Source organism: Misgurnus anguillicaudatus, chromosome 6, assembly GCF_027580225.2.
Source record: "Misgurnus anguillicaudatus chromosome 6, ASM2758022v2, whole genome shotgun sequence".
NCBI classification, from domain to species: domain Eukaryota; kingdom Metazoa; phylum Chordata; class Actinopteri; order Cypriniformes; family Cobitidae; genus Misgurnus; species Misgurnus anguillicaudatus.
This window is the reverse complement of record NC_073342.2, coordinates 8702855-8725917: the sequence shown is the minus strand read 5'-3', so window position 1 is coordinate 8725917 and position 23063 is coordinate 8702855. Positions and strand designations below refer to the sequence as shown.

The following is a 23063-nucleotide window of genomic DNA, read 5'->3' as shown; positions in this document are numbered from 1 at the left end:
TGTAACATCTTAAAACGGTAACATTGAAAATGTTATAATTGCATTGCTGGCAGAACGTTCTACACACCTAAGTATTGAAAACATTACTATTGTGTATGTAATGTAACATTCTTAAAACGGTAACATGGAAAACGTTATAATTGCATTGTTGGCAGAACATTCTACACACACTAGCATTGAAAACGTTACCATTAATGGTAGCATTGAAAATGTTATAATTGCATTGTTTGCAGAACGTTCTACACACCCTAGCTTTGAAAACATTACCCTTGTGTATGTAATGTAACGTAATGGAATGTACCCCTGTGTATGCAATGTAACGTTCTTAAAACTGTGGCATTGAAAACGTTACAATTGTGTTTGTAATGTACCGTTCTTAAAACGATAGCATTGCGAATGTTGTAATTGCACAGTTAGCAGAACGTTCTACATACCCTAGCATTGAAAACGTTAATATTGTGTATGTAATTTAATGTTCTTAAAACGATAGCATTGCGAATGTTATAATTGCATAGTCAGCAGAACGTTCTATATACCCTAGCATTGTAAACATTACCATTGTGTATGCAATGTAACATTCTTAAAACTGTAGCATTGTAAACGTTACCAGCAATGTAACGTTCTTAAAACAATAGCATTGAAAACTTTACCATTGTGTAAGCAATGTAACATTCTTAAAACGGTAGCATTGAAAACGTTACCACTGTGTATGTAATGTAACGTTCTTAAAACGGTAGCATTGAAAACGTTACCATTGTGTATGCAATGTAACGTTCTTAAAACGGTAGCATTGAAAACATTACCATCGTGTATGTAATGTAACGTTCTTAAAACAATAGCATTGAAAACGTTACCATTGTGTATGTAATGTAACGTTCTTAAAACAGTAGCATTGAAAACGTTATAATTGCATTTTTAGCAGAACGTTCTACACACTGTAATACCTGATGTTAAATTATCGACTTTAAGTTTATTTATGAATAGACACTGTAAAACAATTAAACCTCAGGTGGAGTTGCTAACCCAAATTTGACCCTCAGGTTGAACTGGTTACAGAAATGAAACTCTTGGTGCTCTTAATCTCCTCTTCACAAAGGCTTTTGCATTGTTAGCCTTTAGGCTCACATCATTGGGTATCTGCTGAATATATATGATATTATGTATATGTTGTTCTGAGATTGCAATTTTATATTCATGTGTGGTTTCATATTAAAGGTCATGGTGCAATGAGTAAAAAGGTCTCATTTCTATAAGTCTAAGATAAGATGGATCAAGGTTTCAGAACTCTTAGGATAGAAGATGCATTTCTTTTAGAGGTGGGGTTTTGTCTTGATACTTCTGGCTAGTTTGAGGTGCCCTTTAAGGTTACATGGAACATGTCAATCTGGATTTTGAACAGCTCTCACACTCTGTGTGTATTCAAACCTTATGAAGGCATTCTGTAACCAGAAGCTCCCACACTATGTGTATCTTAAAACATCATGAGCCATTCTGTACCCAGAAGCTCCCACACTCTGTGTGTATTCAAACATTATGGAAGCATCTGTATTCAAAACTTCCCACACTGTTGTGTGTCTTGAATTGCCAGGTATGATTTGTATTTTGTGAAATTTTCATTTTTCTATGCTGATCTTTTAGTGAATGTTTTGATATATTTTTAATTGATGGATTTGAATAACCAAATGGTTGATTTAAGTGTAACCTGCCTGGCAAAATAAATAGTTAATCTTTATTGATTTCAAAACTTGTCAAATCTTTTATTGTATTTTCAGGGTTTAAGATAAATATACTGGAGGGGGCATAGATTAGGAGAATTGCCTCTATTGAAAATATTACTGGAGTAATTGCCTCCCCGTTTTAGGTTGGATGGAGAATTGCCTCAACTTAAACATAGATGGATCCTCTTATTTTCAATGTGTTTTGGAGAAACCTCTAACTTTAACTTAAGTTAGAAAGAGAATGCCTCTATGCCCAGCTGTATGGAACTGCCTTAGCACCTTTAGAATTACACCTTATTCTCTATGTGAATATAATTCATTCTAAATAATTAAGAGAATAAAAATATAATAATAATTATATAAATTATGATCAGCATCAGAATAATATTGATAAATTATAAATTGGAGTCAGATTATGATTCAACCACAGAGATCAGAGAAATGAATTAAACTCTAATAAATTGAATTAGTCTTCTAGAAGCGCTACGGAAGGAAAAAACACGTGATCCCTTCACCACGCCTTTGGATTCCGTCGTTGGGCCAATAAGTGGCACCTTACAACACCCTAGCTTTGAAAACGTTACCCTTGTGTATGTAATGTAACATTCTTAAAATGGTAGCATTGAAAATGTATAATTGCATTTTTAGCAGAACACACTAGGATTTAAAACGTTACCACTGTGTATTTAATGTAACGTTCTTAAAATGGTAGCATTGAAAACATTACCATTGTGTATGCAATCTAATGTTCTTAAAACTGTAGCATTGTAAATGTTACCATTGTGTATGCAATGTAACATTCTTAAAGTGGAAGCACTGAAAATGTTACCATTGTGTATGCAATGTAACGTTCTTAAAACTGTAGCATTGTAAATGTTACCATTGTGCATGCAATGTAACATTCTTAAAATGGTAGCACTGAAAAAGTTACCATTGTGTATGCAATGTAACGTTCTTAAAAAGGTAGCACTGAAAACGTTACCATTGTGTATGCAATATAAAATTCTTAAAACTCTAGCATTGTAAATGTTACCATTGTGTATGCAATGTAACGTTCTTAAAATGGTAGCACTGAAAACGTTACCATTGTGTATGCAATGTAACGTTCTTAAAACTGTAGCATTGTAAATGTTACCATTGTGCATGCAATGTAACATTCTTAAAATGGTAGCACTGAAAAAGTTACCATTGTGTATGCAATGTAACGTTCTTAAAAAGGTAGCACTGAAAACGTTACCATTGTGTATGCAATATAAAATTCTTAAAACTCTAGCATTGTAAATGTTACCATTGTGTATGCAATGTAACGTTCTTAAAATGGTAGCACTGAAAACGTTACCATTGTGTATGCAATGCAACGTACTTAAAATGGTAGCACTGAAAAAGTTACCATTGTGTATGCAATGTAACGTTCTTAAAAAGGTAGCACTGAAAATGTTACCATTGTGTATGCAATGTAACATTCTTAAAACTGTAGCATTGTAAATGTTACCATTGTCTATGCAATGTAACGTTCTTAAAATGGTAGCACTGAAAACGTTACCATTGTGTATGCAATGTAAAATTCTTAAAACTCTAGCATTGTAAATGTTACCATTGTGTATGCAATGTAACGTTCTTAAAATGGTAGCACTGAAAAGGTTACCATTGTGTATGCAATGTAACGTTCTTAAAACTGTAGCATTGTAAATGTTACCATTGTGTATGCAATGTAACGTTCTTAAAATGGTAGCACTGAAAACGTTACCATTGTGTATGCAATGTAACATTCTTAAAATGGTAGCGCTGAAAACTTTACCATTGTGTATTTAATGTAACATTCTTAAAACTGTAGCATTGTAAATGTTACCATTGTGTATGCAATGTAACGTTCTTAAAAAGGTAGCACTGAAAACGTTCTTAAAATGGTAGCACTGAAAAGGTTACCATTGTGTATGCAATGTAACGTTCTTAAAATGGTAGCACTGAAAACGTTACCATTGTGTATGCAATGTAACGTTCTTTAAATGGTAGCATTGAAAACGTTACCATAGTGTATGCAATGTAACGTTCTTAAAACGGTAGCATTGAAAACGTTATGATTGTATTGTTAACGGAATGTTCTAAACATCTTAGTATTGAAAATATTACCATTGTGTATGCAATGTAACTTTCTTTAAACTGTGGTATTGAACAGTTATAATTGTATTGTTAGCAGAACATTCTAAAAACATTAATATTGAAAACATTACCAATGTAACATTCTGAAAATGGTAGCATTACAACATTATCATTGCATAGTGGAATATTCTAAAAATGTTAGCATAAATATTTATCTTCTGGGGATATAAATGGGGGTGGGCCGATCAGATATGTCGTATAGTATTGATATTAGTCCGATATTGGCGAAATGTCCAGATCTAATATTTTAGAATACAATCCGATCTGATACCAACACGGACCTGATCTTAACTGTCATGGCAACTTGCCGTAAAGCGTGACTTGCTGAACAACATGAATTTGCAAAAAGTTGCACTTTAAATTGTCCAAAGTTGCACCTTAAATAAATGTAATTTTGAATTTTTGTGCTGACTAATTAAAAATGTTGCTACTGTTTGAAACATTTAAATAAAAATGAAGCAGCAGTATTCCACAATGTTTCGTTGAGTGATATTTTGCACAGTAAAACATTTCTTCTGTAGCTCTGTTTAAGCATGATGCTTTTTGTAGGGCTAAAAATTTGTTATTTGCAAGACTGCAAAAGACTGCAACATTCTAAAAACTTTCTAATAACGTTATCATAACCAAACAATAAAGTTTATAAAATGTCCATAAATGGTACTAAGAACGTTCTAAGAACATTTAAACATACTGTTTTTATAATCTGTTACGAACGTTAGATAAACTTTCTGAGAACATTAATATAAAGGTGAATGGAACGTTTCAATAACGTTTTTAAAAACGTTATTAGAACATTAAAATAACAACAGACTGAACCTTTCTAAAAACGCTTTGAATAACGTTCTTATAACCAAACAATAACATTAATACTACGTATAAAAAACTGGACGCTTTTAACGTTCTAAGAACAATTAAACATACTGTTTTTGTAGTCTGTTACGAACGTTAGAAAAACGTTCTGAGAACATTAATATAAAGGTGAATGGAACGTTTCAACAGTGGTTTAAAAACGTTATTAGAACATTAATATAACAACAGACTGAACCTTTCTATAAACGTTTTTAATAACGTTCTTACAACCAAACATTAACGTTAATACCACGTCTAAAAAAACTGGACGCTTTTAACGTTCTAAGAAAACATTATAAACAACCACATAAACAACACTCACACTCTTTTTGCTACTGTGGAGAGACTAACAACCCCCCCCCAAATCAAGTTTCTAGTGAAATACTGTCTGACAACAAATTCAATGAGTTTGCAACCTTTTTCTCTGAGAATATCAGTAAAATAAGAATGTTTTACTCTGGTCCGCGAGACCTCATCACATCAACTTCAGAAATTAAGAATTTGCTCAGAATTTGACAAAATTGATTTTAAAACCCCAGAATAAACATCTTAACATCTAAAAGCATCAACTTGCAGCCTTAACACGCTCCCCACATACTTTCTCAAAAAGGTACTTAATGGTTTAAAAACAGATGTCTTAAATACAGCTCTACTCACAGGCACTCATTCAAAGAAGCTTTTCCTTTTGATGAGATCACGCTCATTTGTGACTTTGTCTTTTTCTTTGTCTGCAGGATGTACTGAGCAAACTGAAAAATCGCCCCATGACCCGCTGGTCTCTGACAGGTGAAGTCAGCTGCAATGAGACGTGACACAGGTGCACCAGGAGGTACAGAATTTAGCCCCACCTGCGTCATGACCTCCACATCTTCACATTCTGCACCTACAAAAAAAGAAAAAAACACATAAACAGGTGCTGGTCATATAATTGTTATATAATCAAAAAGTGTATTTATTTCACCATTCAAAAAGTGAAACTCGTATATTATATTCATTCATTACACATAGACTGATATATTTTAAATGTTTATTTCTTTTAATTTTGATGATTATAACTGACAACTAAGGAAAATCCCAAATTCAGTATCTCAACTCAGGTTGCTCTGATAGTGGCCTTCAGCTCTTCTGCATTGTTGGGTCTGGCATATTGCATCTTTACAAATCTATGGGATTAAGGTCAGGTGAGTTTGCTGGCCAATTAAGAACAGTGATACCATGGTCCTTAAACCAGGTACTGGTAGCTTTGGCACTGTGTGCAGGTTCCAAGTCCTGTTGGGAAATTAAATCTGCATCTTCATAAAGTTGGTCAGCAGCAGGAAGCATGAAGTGCTCTAAAACTTCCTGGTGTAAGGCTGCGTTGACCTTGGACCTCAGAAAACAAAGTGGACCAACACCAGCAGATGACATGGCACCCCAAACCATCACTGACTGTGAATACTTTACACTGGACCTCAAGCAACATGGATTGTGTGCCTCTCCTCTCCTCTTCCTCCAGACTCCGGGACCCTGATTTCCAAAGGAAATGCAAATTTTACTTTCATCAGAGACCATAACTTTGGATCAATCTGCAGCAGTCCAGTCCTTTTTGTCTTTGAGACGATTCAGACGCTGTCTGTTGTTCAATAGTGGCTCGGCCGCTAAAACCCATGTCTTGGATACATCTGTGCATAGTGGTTCTTGAAGCACTGACTCCAGCTGCAGTCCACTCTTTCTGAATCTCCCCCACATTTTAAAATGGGATTTGTTTCACAATCCTCTCCAGGGTGTGGTTATCACTATTGCTTGTCCACTTTTTTCTACCACATCTTTTCCTTCCCTTCGCCTCTCTATTAATGTGCTTGGATACTGAGCTCTGTGAACAGCTAGCCTCTTTTGCAAAGACGTTTTGTGTCTTGCCCTCCTTGTGCAAGGTGTCAATGATTGTCTTTTGGACAACGGTCACTTTAGCAGTCTTCCCCATGATTGTTTAGCATACAGAACTAGACTGAGAGACTATTTGAAGGCATTTGCAGGTGTTTTGAGTTAATTAGCTGATAAGAGTATGCCACCAGGTGTTTTCACAATATTCTAATTTTTTGAGATACTGAATTTGGGATTTTCCTTAGTTGTCCGTTATAATCATCAAAATTAAAAGAAATAAACATTTGAAATATATTAGTATGTGTAATGAATGAATATAATATACAAGTTTCGCATTTTGAATGGAATTAGTGAAATAAATAAACTTTTTGATGATATTCTAATTATATGACCAGCACGTATATATCATTTTGAACAGGGCAAATACCTCCCATATGGATGCCCAGAGTAAAAGCATACACCTGCATTAAATGGTAGCTTAAGAAAAGCAATGTTAGCTTTCAAAACACTACAACAATGTTAGCTTTCATATATTACAACAGTTCAAGGCCTTATGAACTACAAGAACAAACATAAGTGCATGTGAACCCTTGTGAAAAAAAAGTGTGCTTAAGTGTACTTTTATAAAGTGTACTTATTACATAAATAATACACTTTAAGTATATACACTTAAGTGTGAATTAAATGCCATCTTTTCGGCGCACTGAATGCACATTAAGTGTAATTAATTTCACATATATCATATATTAAGATGAAATAAAATGTAATAAGTTGCCATTAAGAGTGATTTTTTGGAACAACTTAATTGGCACTTTATTACAACTTTATATCTACTTTCATAATTGCTTCTAGTGTTTTTTACAATATACTTAAAGTGCACTACACAATATAATAACATGCAATTAATGTGATTTAAAATGCACTTTAATGTCTGTTAACAATACTCTTAAGTGTGAATTAAATGCAATCTTTTCCGCGCACTGAATGCACATTAAGTGTAATTAATTTCACATATATCATATATTAAGTTGAAATAAAATGTAATAAGTTGCCATTAAGAGTGATTTTTTGGAACAACTTAATTGGTACTTTATTACAACTTTATATCTACTTTCATAATTACTTCTAGTGTTTTTATAATATACTTAAAGTGCACTGTTCAATCTACTGTCAAGCAATTAATGTGAAATTAAAAATAAGTTAATGTATATTAACAGTACATTTAATTACTCATTAAATGTAATGTTTCAAATACAAGTTTACCAAATAAATTCAAATATACAAAATTAAATTCAATCAGTTGAACTGTGATTTCAGTGCAGTGAAGTGATTTCAATGCATCTCTCTACAGTATGTACTTTAACTACTTCTATTGTATGTGAAATATGGTTATGTACTTCTCAAAATACTGAAAAACAAATCAAAACAAAAAAGTTAATTAAATATGTATTCATTTCAGTTTAATGCATTGCAAACAAACAAAAACCACAATGCTTACACTGACAATAAAACAGTTTGGTAGTCAGATTTTTTGTTTTGCAAAAGTACATTTAATAAATTAATTATGAGTTGTATATGTCCAAACAAAAAAAAACTCATTTTAATATTGTTAAATTGGAATCAACCAACTATCAATATTGAATAATTACATCCCTTAGAAAAAAATAAACTCAAAGTTATTATTTTTTAACATTTTAACAGACAACTAAAAAAGAACTGCATGAACTTTAAATTAACAAGTCTTTGGTAGGTCACATCAGTCTAATGATCATTTATTAAATGCGTTTAGAAATATTGCCATGAAAGTGTACTTTCTTTATGTAGCGGGTATTAACTCACTTACTTATGGACCAGGCATAATAATAAGATCAGAAGGGTGCACGGTACGAAGGAGGAGGTAGCAGTGATAGTGAGCAACAAGCAGAGACAGAAGGTAAGTTGATTAATAAATTATTTTACTTTGAGTATTGAGAAACCTTTCTTTTTCTTTCCTTAATCACAAAAAATAGTAAACAACAATGAAAATACAATTAACTATATATACCAGGGTTCCTCAAATCTTACCCTGTTGGTCCAGAGCACTACAGAGTTTAGCTCCAACCCTAATCAAACTTACCCACCTGTGATTTCCTAGTGATCATGAAGACCTTGATTAGCTTGCTCAGGTGTGTTTGATCAGGGCTGGAGCCAAACTCCGCAGTGCTCCGGACCCCCAGGGCAAGATCCGAAGAAGGGGGACATATACTATGGGTGCACCCTCTAAATTACTTCTCATTTACAGAAATCACAGTCACAATCAATTTACAATGATGGTAAAAATTATATATGTAACACACTGAAATCCGTATTCAAGTTCAAAGTTCTTATCAATTGGAGTATTGATCAGTCTTAAATTATCAGATTTGTGCTTCTGAAATGTTTCAGTTCAATGAAGTAAACAAACAAAATAAGGAAACAGTTTCTGAAATGTATCCTCTTACTTGTCTGAAGAAAAATATTTAAAATAGAAATTTGTCCTTTTTCTCTAGATTCGTGATCCAATCAGGTCGAAATGGGAGGCTCGCCATCAATTAGGAAAATCCAGCTCAAGGAATGTTCATACGAAAGGAAAAACATTCAATATTGTGTATCAATAATGATGAACAATTGTACACAATACAGGAAACAAATAAAATACATACATAAGTGCCATCTTCATAATATATGACAATTTAGACAAATACCTGTCCATTCACGTGTTTCTCTCTCTTTTTGTCTTTCACAGGCACGTGCAACCAAAATGGCGTCAGCGAACAGCAGCGAACACAACGCACCATGTGGTTTTACATAATCACACTGCAATGAACAATCCAACCCATATAACATCACACTATAACACCATTTTGTCTCGTATGGATTAAACAAATAAAATGATATGACATTTAAAGTGTTGACATTCGTTTTTATGGCTAATTATAACATTGGTAATTATAAATAACTCACCAGGTCAAAATGAAAGCTCAAAAAGTGCTCAATCCACACAATCACGCTGTATCATTGAATATATGCAAGTTAAATTCTGATTTCTTCAGTTTATATGAACTTAGGAGTCATATTTAATCAAATTAAACACTCTCGCGTTAGATAGAGTGTCTCTGTCGCTCTGCATCTCTCCTCTGAACTGAGACGCGATCCGAAAGCAAAAAAGGGGCGGAGCTTACAATTAAACACTCCGATTGGTTTACTCATTTCAGATTTATAATTCAAATTGAATTATTCACATGTATTTCCTCATTTATAAAATAAATGTAGATGTATGAATAGTCTCTATTATTTTTAAGCACACTTTTAAAATAATAATATTTAATTATTTAACCAGGGTTACATTTAAGTAAAACTAAATTAGACAAAGTGCATTTTTAAAAAGTGTACTTAAGTATGTTAAGAAATATTGTGATGAAAGTGTACTTACTATAAGTTAAGCTTAATTAGACAGTATTAAAAAGTGCATTTTTAAAAGTGCACTTAAGTGTGTTTATAAATATTATGTTGAAAGTGTACTTTCTTTAAGTTAAGCTTAATTAGACATTAATACAAAGTGCATTTTTAAAAGTGCACTTAAGTGTGTTTATAAATATTATGATGAAAGTGTACTTACTATAATTTAAAATTATTTAGATATTATTACAAAGTGCATTTTTAAAAAGTGTCCTTAAGTGTGTTAGTGAAATATTGTGATGAAAGTGTACTTACTATAAGTTCAAATTAATTAGATATTATTACAAAGTGCATTTTTAAAAAGTGTCCTTAAGTGTGTTAGTGAAATATTATGATGAAAGTGTACTTACTGTAAGTTCAAATTAATTAGATATTATTACAAAGTGCATTTTAAAAGTGCACTTAATTGTGTTTATAAATATTATAATGAAAGTGTACTTACTATAAGTTCAAATTAATTAGATATTATTAAAAAGTGCATTTTTAAAAAGTGTCCTTAAGTGTGTTAGTGAAATATTATGATGAAAGTGTACTTACTATAAGTTCAAATTAATTAGATATTATTATAAAGTGCATTTTTAAAAGTGCACTTAAGTGTGATTATAAATATTATGATGAAAGTGTACTTACTATAAGTTAAAATTAAATACATATTATTACAAAGTGCAGTTGTAAAAAGTGCACTTAAGTGTGTTAATAAATAGTGTAATTAAAGTGTATTCCATTTAAGTACGCTTAAGTGGTCTTTAATTTGTATTATATTATATTATCAGCAAGTGCACTTTTCGAAAATTATACTTTTATTATTTTAAGCACACAAAAAGTATGCTTTCAATACACTTAAGTACGCTAATTTTTCACAAGGGAAGGCTTTGTCAAAATGTTTGTCTAGGCACAAAGCTTTTAATGTATACACAGTGAATTGAAGTGACTGTCAGCAAATAAATGTACAAAGTAATGAAACTACTGTAAATGGATTATAAAAATTGTCTTTGAAAGCAATTCTGACAAGATCAAAAGGCTCACTGCTTATGAACAGACTTGAGTATACCTTTCTAAAATTTCAACTCTTTGATCAACTTTGATCTGTTGCAAAATGTAAAACCCTCTGACATTTTTTCTTGTAAATGAGCATATTTATCAGGTTCTTATGTTTAGATTCATATTTCACTTTAATGCAATGAACAATTCATGTCAATATTGAAATGCTTTGTTTTCACAAATATAACTTTAGTCATTTCATTGGAATTTAACAAATTTGACTGTCTTTTGCTTTTTGGTCAAAACAATCCAATTATTTGGACAAAACATAGTAAACAGCTGCAAAGAAGCTACTGCTGTATAAAGTTTTTTATCATTCGGTTATCGTTTTGAGACCTTTGAAGCTGCATTGGAACTGTAAAATGTTGAGGTTCAATAAGGTCCACTATATAGAGAAAGCTCCTGTTTTCGAGTAAATTATCAGGAATTTTACTATGAAAGTGCAGTTATTCTTTAATCTCTCTCTTTAACAATAAATATGTAAAGTATGGTCACGGTCATTGCAATTACATCATAGGCAAAAGAATGACATGACAATGAAAATATGGTGGATGCAGTATGACCAAAATGTATTCATACTGCTCCCAGACATACTACAGTATATAAAACAGTACATTCTAATGATAAAAGCAGATACTTCATATAATTCAGTATGTACAGTACACAATTTCATATGCAGCGTAAGTGTCTATGGTCTGCAACTGCCATCTTGGAGTCAACAACATTTTTAGATTGCAGTGACATCGCCATTTTACATTTACATGTATGCATATGGCAGGCACTTTTATCCTAAGTGACAGACCGTGTTTTGAAGGGATATGTTTTATCAGTTTGTGTGTTCCTGGGATCAAACCCACAACTTTTTGCGCTGCTAATGCAATGATGTACTCACTGAGCTACACCTGTAACCATTAATTTAGGATTCTTACCCATGAAGGCCACCTCATCCTTCTGCACGTTTTTCTCTTTCATCAGACACTCCAGATCTTTCTTCTCCATCACAAGTCTAATCTGACAGCCTGTCTGCTTAGAAATGGTCTTCAGCAGATCTTTGGACACCATCTCATTCACATTAGACATAAGAATCACCTAGTAAGAAATAGTAAAATTATGTGACTATGTTATCTACTAGATCAGGGTCCTGCAGAGTTTAGCTCCAACTTTCCTCAGCACACCTGCCTAAAAGTTTCTTGTATGCCTAATAAGACCTTAATTGGCTGCTTCAGGTGTGTTTAATTATGGTTGGAGCTAAACGCTGCAGGACACTGGCCCTCCAGACCGAAGTTGCCCATCCCAAAGAAGCAGCAGCTTGGCCAGAAAAGCAGCTTGTTGTGTATGTTTTGAAAAGACCAGCATGATGAAAGTAAATAGACAGCGACTTTGTTACAGTTTCAGTTGTATCACTCCTCAGCTTGGCCCATCTTTGTTTTCACCGTCACAAACGGAAACACCTATGACGCAGTTTTCAGTTTTTTTTACCTGACGGAAGGGATTCTAGTGGAACAGCCACATTGCTTGTGGTCCATGTAGAGCTACGTACAGTCTACGGATAACCTACGGCGTAGCTACGGCAAAGACCTTATGCATGACTATAACTTGGGCTTAAGTCTTTGCTCGCCGTAGAACAAGCCCTACAACGGATACGGGCCTCTGGACCATTCTCCCCTGCAGCTATCCTGTAGGTTATCTACTAGATCAGGGATGGGCAACTTCGGTCCTGGAGGGCCGGTTTCCTACAGAGTTTAGCTCCAACTTGCCTTAGCACACTTGCCTAAAAGTTTCTTGTATGCCTAGTAGACCTTAATTGGCTGCTTCAGGTGTGTTTAATTATGGTTGGAGCTAAACTCTGCAGGACACTGGCCCTCCAGGACCGAAGTTTCCCATCCCTGTACTAGATGAACCTTTGTCCCAAAAATAAATTGCGCTGTACACTAACCTGTTAATTAATGTTTTTTTTATACTGTATAGTTACAGACCACTGTGTGCCTAATGCAAAATGTGTTAAACCTGCATCGCATAATACACCAAGTGAACTCAATTGTTTAAGTACACTGTACAAACTCCAAGTTTGGTGAACTTAACAATTTAATGTGGCCACCAGGTTAAGTGAACTTAAATATATACATTTTGGAAGACCCATTACTTAATTGAATTGAGGCAACGAGTTTACTCAATCAAATGAGTTCAGTCAACTTATCAGGATTTTCAGTGAAGGCTGTGCTTTATCATTAATAAACAAAAGCTAATGACCAATCAGCATTAAGCCACAGAACTTTAATAACTCAAAATCCAAATGAACATAACTTTTAAACAATGTTTATTAGTTGATTGCACCACAAGCTTTTATAGTGATGATTCCTGCGCTGTGATGTCAAAAAATATTAACTGCATTTCAAAGGCATTAAAAAACATTTGGGAAAAACTCAACCATTTGGGATTCCCTTTTGGTTCATTTCGCACTGGGTCAGAAGCTGGCGCTATTGGGAAATATCCTGATTACTCTCACATATTCGTTAATGTCTGTGAAAATTACATCTTGGCGTTTTATATAAGTCCATGTCGAATGCCATACAGTGCCTTTATCTCCTTTAGCGTAATCACTTTGCTGCTCTTAAGATTAAAGGGCTCATTATACTTGAGCCTATGTCCTACAACATAGCTGCAACGTCGTAGGCTACACTCCGGTTTTCATATATCTTTCTGCGTCGACGACCGCGTTAACGTGCAAACACACATACAGAACACTGGTAGGCAGTATCCACGAGTGTAACCACAGTAGCAGCTCGATCGCCAAAGAAGAAGCAGCTTTGTCAGAAAAGTTTTGAAAAGACCAGCAGTGATGAAAGTAATAGACAGCGACTGTAAGAGCCATTTTGTCTTGTAAAGGTGTCCACTAGGTGTCACTGTTCTATATTCAGTGAATATAGGTAGGAACCTTCCTTCAGGTGACAGGTGTTGCTGGAGGAAGGTGAACACACAGTTTTTTGACCGTATCACAAGGCCATGCTGTTACAACAATGCAACACATTAAATAAAATGAATACTCTGAGCATTCAAATGGTGAGTGGACATTGATTTAATGACATTTAACTTAAGCCAAGTGAGCGCGTACAAATACACCGTCCAGCAACCCTCAGCTGCTTTAAGTATAGACTTAGCTGCTACAGCGACTTTTGTTACAGTTTCAGTTATATCACTCCTCAGCTTGGCCCATCTTTGTTTTCACCGTCACAAACGGAAACACATATGACGCAGTTTTTTTAACCTGACGGGAGGGATTCTAGTGGAACAACCACATTGCTTGTGGTCCATGTAGAGCTATGTACAGTCTACGGATAACCTACATCATAGCTACGGCGAAGACCTTATGCGTGAATATAACTTGGGCTTAAGTTTTGGTCGCTGTAGAACAAGCCCTACAGCAGATACGTGCCCCTGGACCATTCTCCCCTGCAACTATCCTGTAGGAGCAAATATTTCCTACTAAAAGCACTTTCCTCTGAAAGAGCAAGCGTGCTGTTGTAATAGCGTCTAGGCACAGTGGCTCATACTGTACGAGGCCCTCTACTCCTGAGATTTCCACTCTGAGCTCGTCTCATGCCGGGACCGCTCGCACAGAGCCTGGCTGCTCTATGCTGGGCACTCATAGAGCCGTGAGACTAAACATAGGTGCTTAGAAAATCCCGCAAAGACTCATAGCCCCTGCGCACCATCTCCCTGCCACAGTGCACCCATTTCGAACTCCACCCCCTGCTCAAGCGGCACGGTCTCATTCAGTGGCTCAGAAGAGCCTGCTGCATAATTTATGCTTAGGTTCAAACAATCCTCCTTTATACAGTAACCCTTACATCAGGGTGCTGCACATACTGTATGTAAATATTTTCCTGGCCTTTATACAATGGCATTACCGCAGGTTTTAATGCCAAGCTCCTCCTCTGCATGGACGGGTTGGAGCCTGACCTAACATCATTCAGAGAGACTGCACGGCCCTATGTGCCACTCAGGTTGCTACCCAAGTGGCTTGCCATGACCAGCCCCAATGGGATTTAAGTGACACCTATGGCTTTTCCTCATATAGTGCAGCCACAATAGCAGCAAAGCGCAGACCAATGGGGCACGCACGGCAACGGAAAGACAGCCTTTGGCACATGGAACGCTCCTCTCTCTCAGATACATATCAACCACCTTGAGATTATGGTGGTGATATTAGCGCTTCAGCATGGCCAGTAAAAAATCCAGCATCACCACATTCTGGACGATCTTAGTGGACTGGAGCCAAGAGCTTAGATCCCCGAGATGTCATGGGGCACACATCCTTCCCTTTTTCAGGAGAAACTGGATGGCGGCTGTGCACCCTCCACCCTTAAAGTCTAAATGTCCTCTATAGCAGCAAACCAATCTACAGGTATAGCAGTGAATATTTACAGCCCCTTCCTGTCTAGAATTCAGTTTTAACTATAGCAAAGTGGGTCTTAGGCCAAGAGTGGGGTATATCTCTAAGATGCCATTACACTGGCATACACTCCCCTGAATGTACAGTGCCCTCTAGGGATTACAACCAACTCTATGTAGGGCATGGCTTCCTCCTGGGCATGGTTTACAGGGGTTTTCATTGCAGACATTTGTGTGGCAGCCGGTTGGTCCTTGCCGTCCACATTTGTTAGGTTTTGTAGCCTGGATGTTCCTGTCTTGCAAACGCAGGTCCTTTTGGCTTAATCTTAGCATTCGCGGTGCACTTCAGCTACTGACACAATGCTCGTTCCTCAGGGAACCAGGGTTACGTGAGTAACCTTTTGATTTTAAATCGTTTCTGTTTCTCAAGCCCAGTTTTACCTCAATGTCTTCCCTCTGTAGCATTCGAATTCCCGCCAGGTCTCGACCATTGATGGCAACAAACTGCTCTCCTGAAACGGACACATATATCTGACCATCTGTCAGACAGCCAGATACACTGCACAGAAACAACCTGATCTCTGTTTTCTTTTTTTCTCCAAAATATCCGAACCGGCATTCAAACAGAAGCGTTTATAAAGAAAACAAGAAGTGAAATGTAAACAAACTTGAATTACATAATGAATTCAATTCAAAAGAATTTACCCCAAAATTCTCTGCTCAGCCACCAGCCAATCTATATCCACATCAATATCAACACTGTATTCTGGGAGCATCTCATAGTAGCCCCACTTCAGCTTCTACAACAGGTTGAAAGTACAAATTAATATCACTGATAGAGAAATGTTAACACTTGATGTTATGAGGAGGGTTTTCACCTCCTTAAGGCTCTTTTCCACAGCTTCTCTCGTGTAAAAGTAGAAAGATCCGTTTTCATAGAGCTCCCCGGGCCAGTCTTGACGTCGTGGTCTGTGTGCTGGGTCAATGTTCAGAGGCTGCGTGCATTCACCCTCTAATAACAATTTAAGAAATACAGAATATTTTTTATGATGTTTTTGAGCAGTGTTTTTTTTTTTTTGCCAAAGGCTATCGAAGGGTTTGGACAGCTTAATGTTCGGCACAAAATCACGAAACCTCTGTGAAACCATTTTACATTTAAGTTATTGTTATGACAGATAGTGCCTCATCATTGAAACATCATTATCTACATGCAGTAATAACAAACAAACACCTCTAGTACCTCAAATATTTTTTTACCTTCCTTCACCTCAGACCAGCGAAACTGATGTCTGCGCACCACTGAGAACACACAGTCATAACCCTGTTCAGTGATCATCTGCAGAGCTCCATTGATATGATACGGGTGCAGACATGGAGAAGTTGCCTGAATATGACAAACAATGTCCACCTCTACAAAATAAAATGAAGGTGAGATTCATCCATCTGACTTTCGTGATAAAGGTCTTTTCATGCTAAAAGTTATAAGTTTGTATAGACAGAGCTTTATATTCTCACCAGGTCTATGCCGGATGAACTCTTTGATGGTCTCCAGTGAGCTGGAGGAGTCTTTGGAAACTTCAGGACTGCGCCGATGAACTTTTGCACCACAGATTTGAGCAACTTCTTCAATCTCATCATGATCAGTAGACACCCAAACACTGCCAAACAACATATCAGCTATTACATTACTGAAATCATAATGCTTTTAAGCCAGAGCGATTAAATGTTCACAACACAAAAGCACAAGCTATTCAACAAATTACATTTGCCATTATCACTATGTGTGTTCCCTGGGATCGAACCCATGACCTTTGCAACGCACAGGAATAAACAGCATGTTATTTGTGTTATATGCTTTTATAGTTCTTTGCTTTTCTGTTTTTTTTCTTTATTTGTATTTCATGCAAAGCTGCTTTAAAACAATGTTGAACAATTGTGAAAAGTGTGATGTAAATAAAATTGAACAGACTAGAATTTAATTAAACTATTATTGGTTCAACAATCCAAAATCGGACTAAAATCTAATAAAAAACAAGCATTAACAAGTCAGATTTTAATATTATTGGTTTAATCAGCCAACTTTTTTATGTACAATAAAACTAATTTAACTCACTTTTTAACCCCTAAAGGGTCAACAAGTTTCTGAAAATGCACTATGCAAACTTATATAGCTTTAATTCATGAAGGCTTTGGAATATAGTTTTGTCTAAATGTTATTAAAGTTTAACTGTTTAAATGTCAATATCTGGCAGTGTCTTGTATACGGGACACCAGAGTTTACTTCAATAATTTGTATGTAAATTGTAATCAAGTCATTATAAACTACACTCTAAATTCTGCTGGGTTATTTTTAACCCAACGCTGGTAAATATTGGACAGAACACATGTTGGGTTATAAGTAAACCCAACCATGAGTTGAAACAACCCAGCATAGGTTTATTGATTAACCCAACATGTAATCTGTCCAATATTTACCCAGCGTTGGGTTAAAAATAAGTGCATGTATCATTGGGAAGGTTTAAGCCTCTAGAATAAGTATTTCAACAGTGTTTTATAAAAAAAATTTTTAGGAAGAGTAACCAATAGTAACCAATTCATTTATGAAAAGTGTGTGCCTCAAAATATTGATAATCCTGCTAAATGTCACTGGCCTACCAGCGGGACACCGACAATTACTTCAGTGTTTTGCATGTAAATTCTCAAATAATCATGACAAACGATATATTTACATTTACATTTAGCAGACGCTTTTGTCCAAAGCGACTTACAAATGAGGTAAACAACAGAAGCAATTATAGCAACACAAAAACATCAATACATAAGTGCACTGGAAAAGACTCATCAAGTCTTACACAGTATACATAGCCAAGGGTTCGTTTTTTTTGTAAGAATGTACAGAAAGAGATCAAGAAAAAGAGAAAGATAGTAAGTCCTATATTAGGAAGTGAGTTAATGGTGGAAGAGATGGGTTTGTAGCTGATTCCTTAAAACAGATCATTCCAGTGAAGGTACCAATAATGTTTTTTTTTTTGTTCTTTTGGATATGGCACCACAAGCCGTCGCTCGGTGAGCGCAAGGATCGAGAGGGTATGTAAGGCTGTATAAGCAAGCAAACGTAAGGGGGTGCTGACTCAATGGTAGTTTCAAAGGCCAGGAACAGAGCTTTAAATTTGATGCAAGCTGCTATAGGGAGCCAGTGTAACTTGACCAAGAGAGGAGTGACCTTTGCGCCCTCTTTGGCTCATTGAAGACCACTCTTGCCACTGCGTTCTGAATCATCTGTAGGGGTTTGGTTGTACAGGCTGGAAGTCCAGCCAGTAGTGCATTGCAGTAGTCCAGCCTGGACAGGACAAGAGCTTGGAGTAGGACCTGCGTGGCAAGCTCATTTTGGAAAGGTCTAATAGACCTTTTGCGAATCGACTTCACAGTTACATCACGCGCAGAATGTGGTGGCAGAAAAACAGTGGAAATGAATTAGACACGAATGAAACAAACAATATAACTCACTAGAAAATGTCTTGTTGTGCTGTCGAGTGTCAGAATAGGAATGCCAAAATAGATGACCTTCATTTTTATAGTATAGCGTCGTCGAATACACCATTTAAAGATAAACGTAGGTGTTTATGGTTGCAATAAGCCCTCAACTGGACAGACTGAAGTAATGAAATCATTTGGAAATCTTTTAATAATTAGAATAGAAAATAATTAGAGAAGATATCCGGTGTTATGTCGAAGTCTGATCCCTCTATGTGTTTCTTATAGCGTTTTTATCACGTTATGTTTATAATTTATTTAGAAAGTTTAAAGATTTGAATGAGTTCATAATATCAATAATATTACCATTTATTAAAGTTTTCATTTTTTATTAAAGTTTTCACACACACACACACGATGTAAAGTGTTCATAATATATAAACAGGCCTATACAAATTAAAGGTGCAATTTGTCCAAAAACCACTAGGCCAGTGTTATATATTTTGTCCAGCTGATTACTATCTATATTTGAAATGTTTTCAGCTGGATTTAGTGCTAGGAGGAGTCCAAGACGCTCACATTAAGTGCAGGTACGTGCAAGAAGGAATTCTCTATTTACAAGCTCTCCACGTAAAGTGAAGCCCACAGACTCTCATGCAAGGAAAAGCATGCAATGTGGATGTTAATTTAAAACTATGATGATGATAATAATAACCATTCGCCAACTATCGTCATGACTATCACCATGAAATCCTGCCATTTGCGATATGTCCGAAGATCGTCGATACACGATACTATCGTCTATCGGCACAACCCTAATTTTCACTTTTTACACATTTTAATTGCATTTCTAGTGAGAAATTAGTATTGTAGTTTTCAAATATGTGATTAGTTATCACAAAGGCGCTTTCTGTTTATATTTCAAACTTGCTGCCTTTGAAGTGCGTCCGAAAGTCTTTCTCTGAGCTGCCTTCATGCCTCCGAAGGCATTTCCTCATGAGGCAGCAAGGCAACAAGTCACTGCCTTGAGTTTTCGAACGCAGCCAGTGTCATGGGCAAATGTGGAACTATGCGTTAGCGCCTGTCGGGCTACACGCTTGCTTATGGACTTATGGATTGCTGCCTTTGAAGTGCGTCTTTACCGTCTGCCGCTTTACCGACAGCTCCCAAACAACCCAAGAAGAGTTTGTAACAAAACGAGAGAAAGAATGAGGATCAATTTGTTGTTGCATTATCTGGATGGAGAGAGCTTCGCGACAACATTTATCTAGACAGAGATTCTGATCCTGCTTGTTTTACGCGATGGGTGAGTTGTTTTGATTCTTAACCCTTCAAAAAACGTATGCTATTATATTGATCACAATCAATATATCAATCTGTACAGTGTGTAGATTGTAATCAGCGCGTCTTCCCGCGGACGATATGCACATCAAGAGGTATTGTACAGCAATATAAATTGTCATTTTAAGACACTTCACAATAAGATTTGTACTGTCAATACATTATGTGAAAAATCATTGTAGATTGTAAGTTGAAAACTTAATTCTGTGCTGTGTTAACCATCGAATTTGCACTAATACTGTAACATCTATGACTAACAATTTCGTTTTGAACATCACATATAAACTTACATGATGAAATAAACGATGTCATCAAACGCAACATTTATAAGACTTGATTACCTTATCCGTCAACGTGATTTCTCGTTCTCGTCTGATTGATGGCCTTCAGCGGTTGAGTTAAAGACTACAAATCCCATAATTCCACGCTGCTTCAGAGAGTCATTAAACAACGTCATTGTTATTGATTTGATCTGGCGCCATCTAGCGGGTGCAGATAATACGAATTGCATCTTTAATTTGTATGTATACATGATAATTTTAGAACAAACACGTATGCTAGTCAAAAAATTGAAAACAGGAAAATTATGAAATATTGAATAAATTATATTATACAGAATACATGATAGTATTGCTCTTATATGTACTTCAGCGATTCATACTGTAAAAATAATTGATATACCAATAAAGAACAATACATATACATTACATACATGCACACATATCAGGAGCCAATCCATTTAAACTTTTAATTTATAAAAAATAAAAAAAAATAACTTGGTAATGTTATAAGAAACATTACACTTAAGAGAAATATGGGGGAAACAGACTTCTACAGAACACCGGATCCATAAAAATCACAGTTTAACACTAAAACACTTCACACCGCTATTGCAGAGCTGTCACTTTCTGCCACCAGTTGGGCTCCGCCCACAAAAAACGTCATCTCTGTTTGCGAACACACAATAGGTCTATTTTCCTAATATTGTAGAGAATCTTCTGAAGCTAAGCTGATCATTAATGACCATTAATGATACAGTTTTTCTCAGTCGCTTTGGTGCATTTCTCACATCACTATTTAGATTTGCACAACACTTACAGTAGTTCAACCTCCACAACATTTAGTCATTTGTGCACTTCATAGTAGCAGTTTATCATTCCTTCGAACAAATTGCAAATGCTTTTCGACATGCATCAATTGCTTTCATACAATTCTCTGCTGTTTTATAACATTATCATTTGCTTATGTCATGTCAGTCAAAATTAACTATACTTGTGAATGCTGAATAGTCATTCCATATGCAACAAATATGAGTCCTCATTTCATTGCTTGAGTCATTACATACAAAAATGTTGAACTAGTTGTCAAAATGATTTTTTAATATATTTCATATATTTTTCCCAAATGGCTTCTAAAATGAACAATTTTTGAAATGATGTGGCCAGACAGAGACGAATGTCTGTATGGGCATGAATGATTACAGTACTATGTGTGTTGTGTGTTCAGTTCCAATATGTACTGCAATATTGTTTACAATTGTGCACAGCTCTACCCAAATTGAGTTTTTGTTTGTTGTAAATAAAGGTGTATTTTTATGTTGCACAATGCTGTGAACAAATTACAATTGCAAAGAGCATATGCAATAAAAAAAAGTGAACATACATATTCAGTGTCATGTACTCACTTACCTCACAAAATACAGTGATGTATAACCCTACTGTATTTTTCAAATAGCTGTACAATTAGTATATAGTGCTGTCTTGAGCATTTTCAGGTAGTATCACCAAGATCTGACTTTTTTGCATTGGAAAACATTTATAATGGAAACTGTCATAATGAAAACATGACTAAGCCATTTGACTATCTTGTTCATAAACAATGGTGTCAGGACTTTTCATTTTGATGACACTGACACTTTACAGTTTTTCTCAGTCGCTTTGGTACATTTCTCGAATCATACTCACAATTTGCAAAACAGTAAGTGCATTTCTCACAACAATTTGTACAAATAGCAAAACATCATGGATAACCTGCAAAAGTCACTCGTTTACTCAAAATACTTAGTTCATCCCTCAAAATTAAATATCTGTGTCAATGAACATGTCAGTGCCATCAGAATGACAAGTCCTTGTGTCATTGTGTACGGATAAGACAGTCAAATTGTTTAGTCATGTTGTCAATATAACAGTTTACTCTGAAGTGATGTTCTGATGTAAACTATGGCTTAAGTTTTGACGACAAGTACTGTAAATTGTAAGTTACACTTAGTGTAAGTTATGTGTGAGTTTGATTGCAAGAGACTGGACAAAATTTACATTTACGCTTTTACTGTTTGTACTGTAATTTGTTGAAAGACCATGTCATTGCCATAAAGAAAGATAAAGACAGCACTGTAAGCACTGCATAGCATAAAGAGAAAAAAAAGTAGAAATGTGAACATTATAGATGTCTAAAAGATGTCTAACCATAGCCCAAGAATAGATGATGCATATACTTTTACAGCATTTCTCAGTCGCTCTGGTACACCTATCGAATCATACTCACAATTTGCAAAACAGTAAGTGCATTTCTCACAACAATTTGTACAAATAGCAAAACATCATGGATAACCTGCAAAAGCCACTCTTTTACTCAAAATACTTAGTTCATCTCTCAAAATTAAATATCTGTGTCAATGAACATGTCACTGCCATCAGAATAACAAGTCCTTGTTTCATTGTGTGCGGATAAGACAGTCAAATTGTTTAGTCA

General features: G+C 35.5%; 1 protein-coding gene and 1 long non-coding RNA gene across 4 annotated transcripts in view; both read right to left on the bottom strand.

Moving 5' to 3' along the window:
- LOC129433922 (N-acylneuraminate cytidylyltransferase B) overlaps positions 1–23063 on the bottom strand; it is an 89592-nt gene that overhangs the window by 7853 nt on the left and 58676 nt on the right. The window contains exons 3-9 of one of the 2 annotated variants that reach the window (XM_073868468.1): positions 17013–17155; positions 16755–16907; positions 16376–16509; positions 16204–16297; positions 15939–16111; positions 12035–12194; positions 5385–5610 (exon numbers count right to left, since the gene is read on the bottom strand). In XM_073868468.1, the coding sequence (XP_073724569.1) occupies positions 5385–5610; positions 12035–12194; positions 15939–16111; positions 16204–16297; positions 16376–16509; positions 16755–16907; positions 17013–17155 (1083 nt within the window). The remainder of the gene's footprint in view (positions 1–5384; positions 5611–12034; positions 12195–15938; positions 16112–16203; positions 16298–16375; positions 16510–16754; positions 16908–17012; positions 17156–23063) is intronic. The other variant, XM_073868467.1, reaches the window with a different exon arrangement.
- Positions 8330–10934, bottom strand: LOC129435416 (uncharacterized). Of its 2 annotated transcripts, XR_012369963.1 has the most exons (3): positions 9570–9817; positions 9311–9422; positions 8330–9171 (listed from the first exon to the last, which is right to left on the bottom strand). It is a non-coding gene; the product is annotated as an uncharacterized lncRNA (long non-coding RNA). The 2 variants fall into 2 exon arrangements; XR_008641296.2 differs by having other exon boundaries at positions 8330–9422; positions 9570–10934.